A 13,178-nucleotide genomic window follows, 5' to 3' on the forward strand; every position below is an offset into this window, starting at 1 on the left:
TATTTTGAATCTTTTTCTCTACCTTTTAGTAATTGCTATCAAGTTTTGTATCACTCTGATGGTGTTTCTTTGTAATTTAAACTTAAATCTTTTTGACTACTTGTAATGTTTTCTTGGACTGCAGAAATTCTTATTGTCTTTGGTGTTGCCAGGAGTTCTTAATTTGGAGTTTTCTTTTTACTTTGCCTTCTAGTGTTAATAGATCTGGGCATCTTTCTTTTAAGGTTTTTTGTTTTGTTTTTTAGTTCCGAGTTTGGGGAGAAGAGATTGTTTTCATTGGATCTTTTCCTGACCTTTATGGTCCCAGAGAAGGATTTTCTAGGATTTACTTTCTCCTCTACTTCCTTTGGGTTTATCTCTTGAGTGTTTCTTGGCCCTTATTTTTAGATTTGTTTGATATCTTCTGTTTATCCACAATTCCAGATTCATTTGCTTGTTTGGGACATTGTGGATATCCAAGCTCCACATTTTTGTATAGAGTGATGAGCAGACCCTATTTGGTCCTGATCTCCACTTCTTGAACTCCTATTGCTGGCTTCACCTCCTTTGCTGAATCTGTGAGGAATGCATTGGCAAGTTTTCTGCCATTCTGTATAGTCATCAAAGTGCTTTTGGCACTTTGGCACTTTGGATTAGAAGTTTTCCTTTCTGAAAATTCCTAGGCTTGTGATTGTGAGGGAATATCATGCAAGCGTCATGCTCCCTTTCTATATGTTAGAAAGCTCCAATTTTTTTTTAAGTTGTATTCTTCTTTTCTTTTTTTTATAATGATAATAAAAATGATTGTGTTGATCATTATTCAATCTGCTGATCTTTTTTAGATAAATTGCTAGATAAGTAGAAACGACGGACTCCCTTATGGCCTTTCATTATGTCTCTCTGCCCTCTCTCATAATTTGAATATTTCTACATCAATCTTCTGTGTGTGTGTGTATACTTGAGCATGTATGTACATTCAATGCTTTAGTTATATGTATAGTTCATAACTAAACTGCCTGATTTTGCAAGGGTTATTGTATATTTATTCTCTAGTGGATCATGATTATTGGATATAGTAAATTCTACCCTCTTCATCTTCATTTATTCTTTAATGCATACCTTTTTCCTCTTCCCTTTATTTTTGCAAAACAAAAAGTCAGGCTAATATGTATCACATCTGTAACTGCCTCTTGCTTATCTCAAACTAGATATCCAGTGGATATCTTAAGCTCAACATATTTAAAACTGAATTTCTTAGTTTTCCCTCAGATCCTTTCCTCCTCCTACCTTCTTTGTTCCTTGAAAGGCAATGCCATTCTCTCTGGCTCACAATCTATACGTCCTATCTGCTACAGCTGCCTCCCCTTCCCCCAATACAATCTGTTGCCAAGATTCTCAATTTCACCTTTGAGCATCTATTGAGTATTTTCTTATCTCTCTCCTCTGACTTTGCTGCCATACTGGGGTAGCCCTTTATCACTTTGCATGTGGATTATTTCAGAAGTATGTTGAAGTACTTTCCTCAAATCTCTCATTACAATCCATCATCATCATCCATTCTGCCTCCCAAATGACTTGCCTAAAGTGCAGGTCTGACCATGTCACCATTCTCCCACTCCTTATTCTGTAAAGACTGGGGGGCTCCCTTTTCTAGGATTAAATAGAAGATGCCCTTTATAACCTAGCTCCTTCCTGCTTTTCCATTACTTCCTGCCATATACTCTTCAGTCTAGTATTCCTTTTTGATGGTCCAGAAAGAAGACATTCTTTGTTTTGGCTTTGCCATTTTCTTTGGCTGTTCTTCATGCCTAGAATGCTCGTTTGCCTCATATCTGCTTATTGGTTTCCCTGCCTTCCTTTAAAGTCCTATGTAAAATGCATTCTTCTTTTTGGAAGCTTTTCCTACATCTCATTTAATTCTTTGCCTTCCCTCTAAATTACCTTATTTATTCTGTGTACAGTTTATACATTTTTCTTTTTTGGTTTGCTTCTTATTTCTACTTTAGATTGTGAGTTTCTTGAGGATAAGTACTGTCTTTTCCCCCCCTTTTGTATTCCTAATACTTATCATATTTGGTATATTATAGTTGTTTCAGAAATATTTATTGGCTGATGGACCGAATTTCTGTTTCTTTTTAATAAAGCTGTTAATGCCATTAAATTCTACAATGTTGCTGACCTGGTATTCAAGGTATTAAACAGAAACAGAAATACACCTGGAGATTTAGATAGATTGATGAGATGTTGATGATAAACTTGTCAAGATCCGACACCTCTAGCATAGAGAATATCAGTAATTTGAGCTGTTACTGACTATAGCACAAAAATAAATGCTTGGTAAAGCAAGAAGAGACTTATCCAGAATATTCTTCCATTCTCAAGCATAGCATTGGAAAATCTCATTCTCCTGGTTACATTGTTTACTCTAGACTCTTCTGTACCAAGACACTGTTTGCTCTTTCCTTGGGTGGTAGATCTGGGTATCCATCTTAGAGATGGTGCAGATGTTTCCCTGGCAAGAGAACCTTTGGTTTCTCTGTTAAGATCTTGGGGAAATGTTTTGACACTTGTCAATGACCTCTACTTCTGTATCAATGTCACTGAAATTTTAACTAGTAGGAGAAGGGAGTTTTTCATTATGTGCTTAGAAGCACAGAGCTTGGTAGCTCCTGGGTTATTGAAACGTCATTTCTTGCAGAAAAGAACTTTTTTTGTTGTTGTTGTCCACAAGTTTTCTACCCTGTGCCCTCCCCCAAATTCTCTCATCTCCTCTGGGATTGTCTAGAGGCAAAGTATTTTTGCACCTAACTCTTTTTTAAGAATTAATTTTATTTTCAATAACTTATTTTCTCCCTCCTTTTTTTCTGTCAGCTAAAAAATTCTCATCTTTGGAGTGAGAAAAAGTTAGGTAGAAGAGTGAAAGTGAGGGAAAGGAGGGCACAGGTCCATTCCACCCTCCTTTCTCCAGACTACTCACCAGAAAATTCTGAAATAACTGAGAAGTAAAAGCAGAACTGTTTGTCTCTCTGCAAGGAGCTTTAGGCAGGTTTAGCAAATGCCTTGAGGCCTTTAGGGCCTTTTCAGTTCTGAGAAAAAAGGTGTTAGGAAAACCAAAAACAGTTTGGAACCCCCTGCAATGGGTTGTAAAGTCTATTTGCCAATCTCCACCTGGGTATGTGGGAACCAGCTTCAGGAGAGGTGGGTAGTTTAACAGCTCCCTCAGGATTCACTTTTGGCATAAATTGGGCAGGCCTGGTGAAACCAGCCAGAAGGAGAAATGATGTACCCACTTTCTTTCCAGACAGTTCTGTGAGCATGCAAAATATGAAAAGCTTATTTGGAATCAGTATAAGTGTCCACTCTCATTCCCTTCCTCCAGTTCCAAAGCTCTAGTTAGGGCAGAGGTTCCAGGAGCCAATGGCTTAACCTCTAGGGTACCATTTAGAGTCATTACAGAACAACCTGCCTTTCTTTCCCCATTTTAAGGAAGCAGGTTGGCAGGGTCAGGAGTGTGACACACCTGGAGAGTCGGGTCAGGTAGGAGACCCTGATATCTATTAGGTCTCCCACCAAGCCACTGATGTCCTTTGGGTTCTAAAATGCTCTGGACCCAGTGGGGAGTTAAAACCTCTAATGGCTATCCCAAAGTTATTTGTGAGGTTTCTTCAATTAAAAGAGCCAGGGCAGCCATTGCTCTAAGAAAGGATGGCCACCAGACAAGGAAAACAGAGTCCAGTTTTAAAATGTGCGCTATAAAACATGCTTCCAAGCAGCTCCAGCTCTCTGGAGCTGGGTCTGGGACAGGTGCTGGGATGGGCGTGGCCCTGCCTGTCTGGACTGCATATTTAGATGACTTGACTTCATGAAAGCTTCTCAAGGTCTCCTAACTTTCTAATTAAAAGTTCGTGCATGGAAAAAATTTCTCTAGAGATTTGAGAAGAGAAAATTGAGACCCCAGTCTCACCATTAAATAGTACCCCAATAAAGGAACTGGATAGGAGCAAGCTGGTGAGACAGAGGAAAGGTCTTGAGACAGCTCTTGGGTTCCCCTGCAATCCCCACTCTGTTGGGGGGAGAGATGCCGGAGCGAAAGTGAAGGAGAAAGAAATTCAATGTTCTTACCAGCCATGTTTGGGGATAGTGAGGTTTCCACTGTTGATGCCTCCTTAGGACTGGATCGAGGGGATCTTGACAAAGCCCCAAACTCCTGCCAGAGGGCAGGACATTGGAGAGATGGCTTAACCATTGTGGGCAGTCCCTTCAGTGCTCCTCCTGCTCAAACTCAGGACAAGGACTGGGGAGTTTAAAGAACGGACCTCTGTAGGTCCTGTATTCTCGGGAATAGTAGCTAAGAGAAGGGATTTTTCTCCAGATCTCTACCTCTCTCTTCGGCTAAAGCCTTATTCCTATCAGTAAAGACTCCAACAGCTGTTTATAACAGCGGAGTGGGAGAAATTTGAGGGCTCAAAATAGGCTTCTGCAGCTTCTTCTGTTTATCTCCCAAGGACAGATCAAGGAGAATGTTGGCCTTGGACCTCTCAAAAAGCTGGGCAGGGTCCCCAGAATGGCCAGGTTTCTCCTCAGTCAGGGAGGGATTTCACATTGAAAGACGCACCTCTGCACTGAATGTTTTTCCCAGGGGGCAGAATTTGCCTTGAAGGGGAGAAAAAGATCTGGGAGTTCCAGGATTTAGTTCAGCTGAGAGTGATAGTGTTTCTGAAAGGGATTTAAGAGTGTTTAGGGATGCAAAGGGAAGCTCCTCTGTCCCTAGAGGGGCTGGAGGGAGGAGGTTGGATTTCCATCCAGCAACTTTAAGCAGCATCTTTACACTGCTATTTTAGTTTAAGCTTTACAGTTTAAGCTTTCAATCCGAATTTGTTAATGCCCAAGAAAGTATTCTTAGCAGCATAGGTGTTTTGTCCCATTTTTGCCAAAAAAATGAGGAAAAAAAAAAAAGAAAAGAAAAGAAAAAGAAAGTCTTAGTTTTCCCAATTCTGTAGCTCCTTAGAGATGGAGAGATAACAAAATGCTCCCTGAGTGAAGTTTTTTGTCAGAGAATGCAGGTAGGTATTCTCAACTAAGCTTCCCTGAGAGAATACTGCTTGAACCTGGAGCTTCTACAACTCAAGTCTTCCCGGGTATTTGAGTGTCTAGCTATAGAATAGACAACAAAGGCTTTACCAGATTTTCAGGGTTTCCTGGTCATCGCTGCCAGGGAACCAAATTGATTCCTTCAATGTTGTCACTGCCCCCACGCCTAGATTTCTGATTAAATGACACTTACTGGGAGTGGTCCTGAACCAATTTTAAGCTCAGTGTGATGAGGATCGGGGCAGGGCAGAGAGTTGTGGGAACTCTTTTCTGGTTGGCGCAGTTCCTTTTAAATGAATTTGCAAACCCAAAAAGTTAGACTGTCAAAAGAAGTTTATTGGCACTGGGAAGTTAGCTTTTGCAGGCTGACTTCCTTAGTGGCAAGGTCCCAACGTGAAGTAAATAAAGATCTAGCAGAGAAGTCCTGGGAGAGAAGGAGAGAGAAAGTTCCTAGCAGAGAAAGCCTGACTGAAGGGTAGAGAGGGGTGTGGTCCTGTTAGGGAAATAGGTGAGAGAGATAAAGAGAATGCCTACTCAGTGGGCAGAGTGTCCTTGCAGGCAGTCGTGAAACTGGCTAGAGGCTGGGGGCAGTTTGAGTTGAAATTGGACAGAGATGTTCGTGAATTGAATGGAAATTGTAATGAGTGTTCCTGGACTAATCTCCAACTCAAAAAAGGGCGTAAAATCAGTAGTATTATCAATTTGGGGGGGGGGCGCCTAGGTTTCCAGGTAACAGAATGAAACTACTTATCCCGATTCCCTGGGGCGGGCATTTTGCAAAGGGAATGGTGCAAGGAGATTTTAGAGAAAGGGGGGTTGGGGGAGGAAGGGGTGGCTCCCCTCTTCAGTTAGGCCCACCACTTTATCTTCATTCCCTGAGGCTGGCCTGTACCTCAAGAGAGTTTATCCGGAGTTCAAGGAGAATTTCTAACCCTGACCCCAAAGTCAGGGCAGTTTCAGAATTCCCCTCATCAGATTCATAGAGTTGTTTAACTAGAGTTACCTTTAGAAAGGAGAAAGATGCTGTTGAAGGGAAGACAGTATGAGGAGGGAGAGAGAGAATACCTCATGACATGCTTAGACCTGAAAAGGATTTAGCAAAAATCTTCATCATGAGCAGATCTTTTATAGGGAAAATACAATCTTGGGGGTTTCTCAGGGGAGGACTAGGGAAGAATTTGGTAGCTCAGAGAGAGCGGAAAGAAACCAGGTGGAATGCACCTGGCAGATTGATTAACATTTCTTTTAGAGAGATCTGAGACCTAATTGCCTCAGAAAAAAGAAAAGAATTGTTCATCAATATCTCAAAGGTTGTTTAAAGATGCCTGAAGATTTGAGGGATTGACAATAGAGGTTGCTAAAGAGTTCCATCCTCAAAAATCATTCTATTCAAACAGGATAGTCTGGGACTTGGTTATTATGCCTGCTAGTAGGAAAGAAAGTAAGGTCCAAGTTCACATCAAGATTATTGGATTAAGGAATTGAGGGTGGAACCTAGTTAGTTGAGTTGGTTCAGGAGGGTTTGGTAGGAAAAGGAGGATAGTGTATTGCACTTTTGGTGGCTTAGCAAAGTTCTGTGGAAAGGAGGGAAAAGATGTCCTCATGAGAATAGCTGGGTTAGTGTGGTGTTCTCTTCTTTAAAATATAATGGTCCTCTCTGGGAGCAGGTTTCTCAGGGAGCTTTTCTGGAGGAGTAATAATCACTACAAATGCAGTCGGTGTTAAAAGTTCAGATCTTTTATTGCTTCCTCCAAAATAGCCCGGTTAGTTTTCTTGGTGGCCTATCTCTCTGCTTGGTTCCAAGGGCTCCCTCCGAATGTCTCCAAATCCAAAGATTTGTCCTTCAGCCTCCAGCTAGCACAAAGGTGGAAAATGGAATGAATCTCTTGTCTCCTTGCCTGGGGCTGGGCAGCTTTCTGGAGAGCCTTTCAAACCAGCCTTGGTCTCAGTGGGGGAAGTGCAAGAGGCCAGCCACCACTGTTGGTGTGAGATGAAGTGAATGAATCTGACTCCACCTCCGAGAGTGGCTTGTGGGCTTCCTCCCAGAGTCCTCCTGTGTCTGTCCCAGAGTGCCCTTTGGCCCTAAGAGCTTCTTATATGAGCTCTCTAAAGGTGTGAACATAAGCATTGTTTCTTATCAGTTCCACTTAGTAACTTGTTTCAAGTTCTGGCCCATAATATTTCCTTGTAAGATCAGATCAATCATATTGTCTCTATCAACTCTAATGAGTTAACACTTTGTAAGGATTCCAACAGGTTAGGGGAAAGATGAAATTCATAAGTAATAATAATTGAATAAAGGAGTTTTGGAGTTTATGAACACATCATTTGAACATTTGTGGTGAAGGTCAAGGTTCTGACTATAACTGTGGCATTTGGAAAGTTTCAAGAGAATTTCTGGAATTAATCATTTTGTTAATAATGCCAACATTTTAATAAAGGGTTAGTCATTTGGCTATCTCTCTTTTAGACCAAAGACCATTTATGGGCTCATAGTTTATAATGCCCTTGGGAAAAGCAGGTATTCCTGAGGGTGGCATCAACTCTAATTGATTAACAAAGAGAAAATGCCATACTGCTTGCTTTCTGGATGAATAGAAAAGGAGAAAAATCTTAGTCTCAGTACAGTAATTAGTTATTTAATACGAGAAAAATAATCATTTCTCAGAGCTAAGGTCAAGTGGAGGAGTAGGTTGTGGGAGTTGAACAGATTAGGAAACTGGGAAGTGAGGCAATTACTAATATACAGCAGAGATTGAGTCCAGAAGTATCACTGAGTATCAAGGATATGTTAAGGTAGGATGGGGATGAGGAATCAGAATACATAGCTAATGATGGACATTATAGTCAATATATATTTTTGGAAGAGACTAGAACTTTATGACTGCAAGTAGGAGGGTGTAATGCAAGAAGAGATTTCCAAAATGAAGAACAATTTGTTAGTTCTTGAATACAATAGAAAATTTTGGCAAGATTAGAATAAGATGTCAGAGAAGTAGGTTTGAGAAGAATTGTCATGAGAGGGAAAAAAGGAGATGGAAGAATAATAGTACTTGATTTCTAGTTGCTTAACTACTATGTAATACTGATATGGGGAGATTAACAGATAGTGGGAGTTTGCTAGTCCCAGGGATAACAGTTGATGGGACAAAGGGTGAAAGGTTAAGATAAATTAGTATACCAATAACCTTAGTAGCATTGTCTATAGGATGTTGGTAGTGGGAGAAATCACCTATGTGGTGATAAATTTGTGGGCAAAGAGGGGATAATATCTGTTGGACTCGACTGCCTCCTCCTTTGGAGTGGGAGCAGTATGGTTGGTATTAGTAAATCCAGATGGAAACGATCATATCATCAATTTATAGAGGTATATCCAGTAGTAAATTTGTTCCTTTTACAAGGAAGAGATATTGGCAATAAATTAATATGGTGCTATTCAAATAGTACCAAACTAGCTTCATCATTGATTTCTTTCCCAATTTTGGTCCTTTCTGTGTATGAACTTTAGACCAAAAAGCGTCAACAAAAGACCTACACAAGCATATATGATCATTACATTTATCACATTTTTCATTTCCATTTAAGCAAATTAAGCTTAAAATATATGGTTATCACCACTAGACTATGCCTTTCCACTTTCAACTATTCTTTTTAATCTGCTGCTTCTCTGCTTATTTCCATGCTATCTTACAGTCCAATATAGGCTTGATTTTCACATGCTTTAGCCATCTTCTCATGTCCCTAAATAGTGCCATGGAAATATCAGAACCATTTGTTTCCATTACTTTGTCTTATCCTTAGGATCAGGAGTTCTACATGAAGCCTCCTCTGAATATTACTGCTGTGTTCCTTTTGGCCTCCCATCTGACTTCCCAGTATTGTTATACCTCATTCCCTTTTTCTGAAGTATTAGCTCCAAGAAAGGCATTAGTGATTTAATTTCTATAATTTACTTAATAGAGGATTCTGTGAAAGATAGCAACTGTTAGCAAGAGTTTGGGGTAGATGAAGGTTGTACAATAACTTGGGGGGGGGGGGGCTTGAAATTTTATGAAGTCCTGAATTCTGATGTTTGGTTTGGAATAGTTAAAATTAAACAAAACCTACAATTGAGGGTAGCTAGATGGCACAGTAGAGAGAGCACCAGCCCTGAAATCAGGAGGCCCTGAGTTTAAATTTGGTCTCAGACACTTAATATTTCTTAGCTGTAGGGTCCTGGGCAGGTCACTTAACCCCAATTGCCTCAGCAAAAAAAAAGAAAGAAAGAAAGAAAGAAAGAAAGAAAGACCGACCTACAATTTATTTGATTTGAGGAAAACTGGAGGGAGGTTTTACTGAGTACATGGGATTTTTGTGTGTGTGTGTGTGTGTGTGTGTGTGTGTGTGTGTTTTGACATTTTCTTTTGTAAACATTTTCAGATTATGTCTACTTTGAAAATTCTTCAAGTAACCCATACTTGATAAGAAGAATAGAGGAGCTCAATAAGGTAATGTGATACTAATTTATTTTGTCCCAGGATTTTTAGGCTTATTATGATTATTAATAATAATTGATATTTATATAGTGTTTTAAGGTTTGTAAAATATTTAACATACATTAACTTATTTGAGCATTAGGTGGTATCCTCATTTTATAAATAAGGAAACTTAACTACCTGAGGTTGAATATCAATCCCTCATCTGCTTGACTCTTTTTAAGTTTAGCATTCTGGCCACTGTGCCATGCTGCTTGCAAATTACCTCTGAGATTTTGGAATGCTGATGACATCAGTATGTTGGGACTTAGGTTGATACTCTGAATAAACCCTTAGGTTCACCACTATTTGCATCTGCTTTGCTTATAATGTTAATTCTTAAATCAGTAGTCTTTATTTATTAAAACAATTCATAATCTACCTACTTTGCCTTGTTTCTGTAATCTAGACACATTAACTGGCCTTAATGGAGTTATCTTATCTCTTCATTTACTTACATTTCATTTTCTTGTTAGTACTTTACAGTCTCCTCTCCCCCCGACCCCCCCACCCCCTTAATCTGACTACAATTCTCCCTTGTAGGAAATGTATTATTATTTATTTTGTAGTCCCATTTACTTTGAGCAGTCTTGTTCTTATTTGATTTTTTTAATTGTTAATTGTTTAATTGTTATTTTTCTTAACATTATTTAGTAGTTTTTTTTCTTTTTGAACTTAAACAATTCCTGGCTCAATCCCTTGTCATAATAAATACCATTATTAAAAAGAAATATATGGCATCTGTGTCTGACACTTGTCATTGCTTTTTCTGACCTAGAATGTTCGTTATTATCATTTTTACTTAAGACTCAGAAACTAACCTATATAAATTTTTCCTTCCTTTGAATCCTGCCCTACTTTTAGGGCACAATGTTGTTCATTGTGCATAACATATACTGCACTCTATTTTTAGTTTAGTCATTTTATAAATCCTTGAAGGTTTGAATTGTTTTATATATCTTTTTAGGTGTCAACCTTAAGTGTCAAAATTAACATAAGCACTCTATTAATTGATAGCTTTGTAATTGTTTATTTGATTCTCTTTCTCCCTTATCTCTTCCCCCCCACCTCCCAGGCTGATGGTTTTAATATTGGCATATGTGTCAATAAATATTGAGCACCTGTTGTAGCTTTAGTACTGACATACAAAAAAAAAAAATTGTTCACTGCTTTAAGCATCATAGATAATTGGATCTATAAGACTCACATTCAAGAAATAGTGGGAAAGGAGCAGTTAGATGTGCAATGTATACAGCACAGTTCCTGAATCAGGAGGACCTGATTTACTTAACACTTACTAGCTGTGTGATTCTGGGCAAGTCACTTAACTCAGTTGCCTTGCCAAAAAAACAACAAAAAAGAAATAGTGGGAAGAATAATGGTCAAAGAGTAAAGATTTGGGTTCTGTTCTTAGATTGGCTGCTTAATCATTGTGAAATTGAGCAACTAAGCTACTTTCCCCATCTGTAAATTGAGACCTGTAAAATGAGGGGTGTTGGGATTAAAGGTTGACTGTAATTAAAGGCTTTTGTGTGTGAGGCTGTAAGGCAGTTAGGTAGCTCAGTGGATAGAGAGATGGGCCTGAAGTCAGAAAGACCTGAATTCAAATCCATTTTTAGACACTTAATAGCTGTGTGATCCCAAGCAAGTCACTTAACCTCTATTTGCCTTGATCCACTGGAGAAAGAAATTGCAGAACACTCCAGTATCCTTGACAAGAAAAATCCTTGTACAGTATGGCCCACAGGATCACAAAGACTGAATGACTAATAACAACAATGAGGCCATATCACATTTTATATCAGAATACTTAAGTTCCAACAGTAGTTCAGAACAGATCACAAAATAGTTTATATAGCTTCATGGGGAGATCAGAGTTGACTAGAATATTGAGGTCAGGATCTGAAGGGAAGAGAGAAAGAAGAATATTTTATAGGAAGAGGGACTATATTGTAGGGATAGTAGACATAGAGTTCGAACTAAATTAGATTTCCTGTTCAAATAGTAAGGGAAGGTAAGACTAGAAAAGTTCAAGGGAGTTAGTAGAAGCCTTTTAAGAAGGTAAATTTGATATGAGTAATAACAAATTAGTGAAATACTAACACTACACTCAATTGGCCCAACTTCCATCTAGGCAAAGCTGCTCCATGAAGCCATCATAAAGGGGAACAACTCTGGTAGAGAATGAGCCTGCCATCTTTGCTATCAGTGCTAGCCCTTGTATATATGCCTCTGACAAAGGGTGCTTAGAACCTTGGCAGTTGAAACATACTCTAAACCTTTGGTCCTGTTTTCATCTGAGGTCTCATAGCTATCCTTTAAGGAAACAATATGTGAGACTGGACAACTGCCTCTCCAGATACCTAGTTTCTGTAATTACTAAATACCGAAAAAAATTCTCAACACTGAAATCTTTGGCACTATCATATGATTCAACTTTAGAAATGAATGTGATTTTCATTAGTGCCAATGACATTAAGATTTGGGTTATTTTGTTGTTTGTTTTTTTTGACAAAATTTTTATTTTAAATATAAAGTAAGAAAAAGAAAAAAATTACCATGTATAAGCAGAATATGAGAGAATTTAGTATAAAACAATAAATGTTCATTTCAAGAGAATCTATATGATAAATACTACACATTGTTTTCAAAGCCAGTTTTTCTTTGCTTCCTTGTAGACTACAATTAAGCATGGATATATGTGTGCGTGTGTGTGTTTATAGATATCAGTGTATATGCATGCATATACATGCTCACACATAAGACTCTTATGCTTATTTCCACTTGTCATCTGTTTCTCTGAATGTGGGTATTATCATATCCAAGTCCTCCCATTGTTTTTCTAAGTCAACCAGCTCATCATTTCCTGCACCACAGCGATATTCCAAACAATTGCATCCTTTATGAGAGATTATGAAGATTTTCATCCAATTTTCTGTATGCCTTCTAATCTTCGCTGCATAGTTTTTATTAATAGAAGAAAATATTACTATAAAATCATCAAAATTATCCATTTTATATTTCAATAATGCTTTCTTCATGTAATGAAAGGACTGATACTACTGAATCTGCTTCTTTTACATTTTTTCCCAAGGTTTCTTTGAAGTTCCTGACTTTTTATTCTTCCATTTGAGCTTTGGTATTACTTTTTCTAACTCAGATAATTTTTTAATCATTTAATTGAGATGACATTAAATAAGTAGATTAGTTAAGTTAAAAGTGTTGTTTTTTAAAATCATATTGGTCTTACCTTTAATAATAAATATTGGCTTTCCCTATAATAATAAATATTATTTCAGTTATTTAGATCCGACTTTATATAAAAAGTATCCTATGTTCATGTTCCTATAATTCCTGTGTCTGTTTTGGCAAGTTGACACTCAGGTATTTTATACTGTCTAACTATTTTAAACATCTTAGCTTAAGCTAGCTTCATGGGGAGATCAAAGTTGACTAGAATAGTGAGGGCAAGATCTGAAGAGAAGAAAGAAAGAAGAATATCTTATAGGAAGGACTATATTGTAGGGATACTAGACATAGATTTTGAACTAAATTAAATTTCCTATTCAAATAGTAAGGGAAGGGAAGATTAGA

General features: G+C 38.2%; 1 protein-coding gene across 10 annotated transcripts in view; it reads left to right on the forward strand.

The window, feature by feature from the left end:
• Positions 1 to 13,178, forward strand: part of MTA1 (metastasis associated 1) — a 243,965-nt gene that overhangs the window by 66,432 nt on the left and 164,355 nt on the right. For 9 of the 10 annotated variants that reach the window (XM_031952899.1, XM_031952890.1, XM_031952889.1 and 6 more), the window contains one exon: positions 9,490 to 9,557. The exons of the other annotated variant lie outside the window; for it this stretch is intronic. In XM_031952899.1, the coding sequence (XP_031808759.1) occupies positions 9,490 to 9,557 (68 nt within the window). Of the gene's footprint in view, positions 1 to 9,489; positions 9,558 to 13,178 lie in introns of those variants that run through there. 10 annotated transcript variants of the gene reach the window in all.

This window comes from Sarcophilus harrisii, chromosome 2 (genome assembly GCF_902635505.1).
Source record: "Sarcophilus harrisii chromosome 2, mSarHar1.11, whole genome shotgun sequence".
Lineage (NCBI taxonomy): Eukaryota > Metazoa > Chordata > Mammalia > Dasyuromorphia > Dasyuridae > Sarcophilus > Sarcophilus harrisii.